The sequence below is a fragment of the Habropoda laboriosa genome, unplaced genomic scaffold (genome assembly GCF_001263275.1).
Source record: "Habropoda laboriosa isolate 0110345459 unplaced genomic scaffold, ASM126327v1 scaffold124, whole genome shotgun sequence".
NCBI classification, from domain to species: Eukaryota; Metazoa; Arthropoda; class Insecta; order Hymenoptera; family Apidae; genus Habropoda; species Habropoda laboriosa.
In genome coordinates, this window is record NW_017100265.1 from 192,882 (window position 1) to 196,941 (window position 4,060).

At 31.9% G+C, this 4,060-nt stretch overlaps 1 protein-coding gene across 1 annotated transcript in view; it reads right to left on the bottom strand.

The window, feature by feature from the left end:
* Positions 1-3,535: 3,535 nt before the first annotated feature.
* LOC108573179 (28S ribosomal protein S21, mitochondrial) overlaps positions 3,536-4,060 on the bottom strand; it is a 993-nt gene continuing 468 nt past the window's right edge. Inside the window, exon 2 of the mRNA XM_017935569.1 lies at positions 3,536-3,809. Within this exon, the coding sequence (XP_017791058.1) occupies positions 3,537-3,809 (273 nt within the window). The 3' untranslated portion in view covers position 3,536. The remainder of the gene's footprint in view (positions 3,810-4,060) is intronic.

The following is a 4,060-nucleotide window of genomic DNA, read 5'->3' on the forward strand; positions in this document are numbered from 1 at the left end:
AAATTATGTCGTGTTTTATGTCATTTTCATCAGAAAAATCTCATCAATATGTTAAGAAAAATTTCGGGATAAAAAGACGTAAAATTAAAAATGTTGATATTTAAATCACTTGGTTGCCTCGACTCACGTTTCATGCTTATCTTTTATTCGCTGTCCTTGTCTACGTTCGGCAAACTACAAAGGCGGGCGTGAGGCTCGAAAACGTAATCCCTGACTCTACAAGTGTCAGGTTTAGCTTCCTTGCGGTCTGACACTTGTGGAGAATATGCTGTATTACAAAAAGCGTAATAGACCATCGACACAATTCTTATAAGTTTTTATTATTATGATTCTATGATATTTGTATGAGATGTTATTTTATTTATTTTATGATATTCCGACTTAATATTAGTGAAAGATTTGTGACACGGACGTAGTAAATTACACCTATTTTTGAGTATAGGATTTGTCAGCACAACTTAAGTAAATTTAACACAGCATAGGGTATTAACCAAAAATGTATTAAAGTATAGTGATAAGCGACTGCTAAATGCTTGGGTGTCCGTCTCGCTTGACGGCTATTTCCAGAGTGTCCCCTCCGCGTCGTATCCCGCGTTGCTCCGAAAAACCGTTGGAGCCCCCTCGTTCGACTTCACCAAAAAAGGAAATAAATAGTTGTTGCTAGAAACTCTTACTGTTTCCCAAACGAAAAAATTATTGCAAAATTAGTTGAAACATAAAGAAAATTGAAAGAGAATTCTCGGTGGTTTCTCAAGAGAGAAAATTTATACGACACTACCGTGTAACATTCAAGGGGCTAAGACAGCGATCAGTGCTCGTCACGTTCCCGTCAATTTTTCTTCTGAAAAAAAACTGTTTGAAAAATTTGCCACCTTTACGGTGAAAATATTCAACGTTTTGCTTTTCTTCGCAAAGAGAATCCTACTAAATTATTTTTTCACAAACTCCACCGCCTTCGTTCGTGTTTTCTGCTTCGCACGCTGAAGCCCGGGAAAAGACAAAACGTTTCGTCGGTTTTCTTGGCAACGAGTTCGCCAACTTGGCGAAAATTGAATAGATAGCAGAAACGAATGGAAAGTGGTGCCAAGTTTTCCAACATGGGGGAAAAAGAGGAAAATAATCACAGTCAAAAGTCTACAGACGAATCATCGTCCCCACGTCTGTTTCATTCACAGCTTTCATTTTCCACCATTTTTCATTACTTAAAATTTAATTTGAAATTTGTAACTTTTACATATTACTTTTCAGTAAGTTCCTCGTACCACGTAAGATGTTTCTTCCTAAACTGCATTTTGCTTCCGTTTCATAAGTTCAACTATTTTTCAAAATTTGAAAAGCTTCAATTTTTGCGCCAAAAATCGTCGAAATATTAAAGGGAAAACGTTATGCAAAATGTTACAGGTTACAAAAGTTGTATATGTGAAATGGAGATCAGTTTACTAAATTAGGCGTAAAGTATATACGAAAAATTTAAAAATTCTCCTGGACTATGTCTATTTCATAAGTAAAGATAAGGAAAATTGCTGGAAAAAATACTGCGCCCCTTATCTTCTTACGACTACATTTTTGCAGGAAACCTATATACTTGTAAAATACAGTTACGTTCTACTTTAAGGAAAATTTATAATTGTCTCATGGATGGTCTAATTTTACTTATCATTTTGAGTATAAAAACGTTGAGATTACTTACTTTTCACTTTTCATTTAAATAGACCAAACTAGGACCAAAACATTGCAATAAAATTGGAAAGAGCTAAAAAAATTGAGAGTGTTTTAAGAAATTTTATGTAATATTGTACAATATAACAAAAATTATGTTACATCTAATATCTACACTAACTTGAAAAAATTCTATGATTCACTTTTACACGATAAAGTCACTTGACTCTCGTTCTGCTAAAAAATGATAATAATAAATAATCAAGATTGCAAACTATAGTTCAAAAACTATATTAGACATCGATTTTAGATTTAGGCCAATTAAAATCCTGCATCGGAATTTCGTTTGTGTCCCTGAGAACGTTTCCTCGGAAGAAAGTATGTAGGTATACAAAAGTATGTATATTTCGAGTTAATATGCATAGTTTCACTGCTCTTCCGCGTTTATTTTCAATCCCGATTGAATACCGAGTATGTATTCTGCCGGTGAATATAGAACCGCGAGAAAATTTTCGCGGTAAACAAGTCGAACTATTACGTTCAACTTATAAATCAATTCTTTCCTCATTCGTACTTTCTTCTTCTCTTCCTTACATCAAACGTTAATTACGTTTCATGCAGAGTGAGTCATGCATTTGGGACGTGTTATACTTCGAGTTTGAAAAAATTGAGAGAAAAATTGTAGAGGAGAAAGTTCAACGGTAAAGAAAATTCTACTTTTCATAAGTGCAATAATGCGCGTAACAAAAAATGCAAATGCACCCTTCTTTTTTTTTAAATGGAACTGTACAGTTTTATTTACATTTATTGATTTATTGATTACACTGATACGTCAATTGTTTGAAAGAATTTGCCAAAAATATTACATATCTTTCGATTGATTTAGAAACTGTAAAACTTACCAACGAAGCACCGTCGAAACTGAGGATTGAAGTAATTCAAATGGTGGCGCCACTGCACGAAGTGTAATTCTGAATTATGAGCATGCAACCACAGACCAGGTACTTAGAGGATAGACAGAGACCTTCCACCTAATGTATCTTTCTGTCCAACGTTCTGAAATACCGATCGTGTAAAAAAACGGTGAGTTTAAGAATTACGTACAATCTAATCATCAAAGATGGTAAAATCGACAGATGTAAAAAATCCTCTTTTGTTAAATATGCATATAAAGATACACACATATATTGGGTATACTGTACTAATAAATCATTTGCTCATAAACAATTACGTTACTTTCTTATTCGTAATTTTATAATTACGTTTCATTCCAATTCAAACCAGTACTAATGTTGTAATCTTATTACAACATTATTGATATTATGAGATCGATAGTACCGACCTCACGAAAACTTTTTCCAGCACAATATAAATTTATTATTAATTTTCGTACGGAAATGTCAGTTTCTTTCCTTCCAGAAGCTATTTTTCTAACAATTGAAGTTACGTTTGAAATAGTAGAAAATCTAAGACTGGTATTTTCATTACCAACATCTCAATTTTGTGAGTAACTGTATATACAAAAGATAACAGAAGATAACAAAATGCTAAGAAAGAATTTTATTTCTACATTTAGTAATTTTCAGGAATAAAATGTAATACTTCCACATATTGCCTAGTTTTTCCTATTATAATATGCAAATAACATAACTAACTTATTCATCTTATAATCTACTGTTAATTTTTATTGTATACACTCTCAATTCCTGTATCTTAATAAAAGCTATTAATGTTATTGTAGTAAATAGTACTTTATTGTACAAAACACATTAATTTTTTTAATACATATATATTTTTTGACATTTGTACAGAATACAGATAAAATACAAATATTTTACTACTGTATTTTAGGTGTAGAATATTGTTTGATCTTTGGTTTACGAAGCTCCAGGATATGGATCTGTTCTATTCTTTCTTAAAATAAATTTAACTTTTCTAGTCATGTCCTCTGAGTAAATTGCTTTACATTTTTCAAAATTAATCCTTCTCCTTGTTTGTGTGGGTTTTTCATAATATCTAGTACGTCTGTACTGCTCCAAAAGGCCCTCTTTTCCTAATATATTATTCAATAAGCGAGAAGCTCTTTCTACATTGTTATCCTGAACCATGACTGTTCGAGCTATGAATTGAGCATGTCGTCGCATACCCATCTGAAACAGAACATCCACACTAGCTATTTGCTTAACTTCTTTCAGTTGCATTCCTCAATACCTATATATTTTAACTACAAAATACACTGTGTCATTTCACTCATGTATGCTTGTTTTCTTTACTGCTGCATTAAAATGTAATCTATGTACTAAAAGAATAGCATATATATCTCAGTATATGTATTTAATAATACAAACTAGTTACTATAAAATATTTTCTAAATAACTAAATGAAATATTATAAATAATAT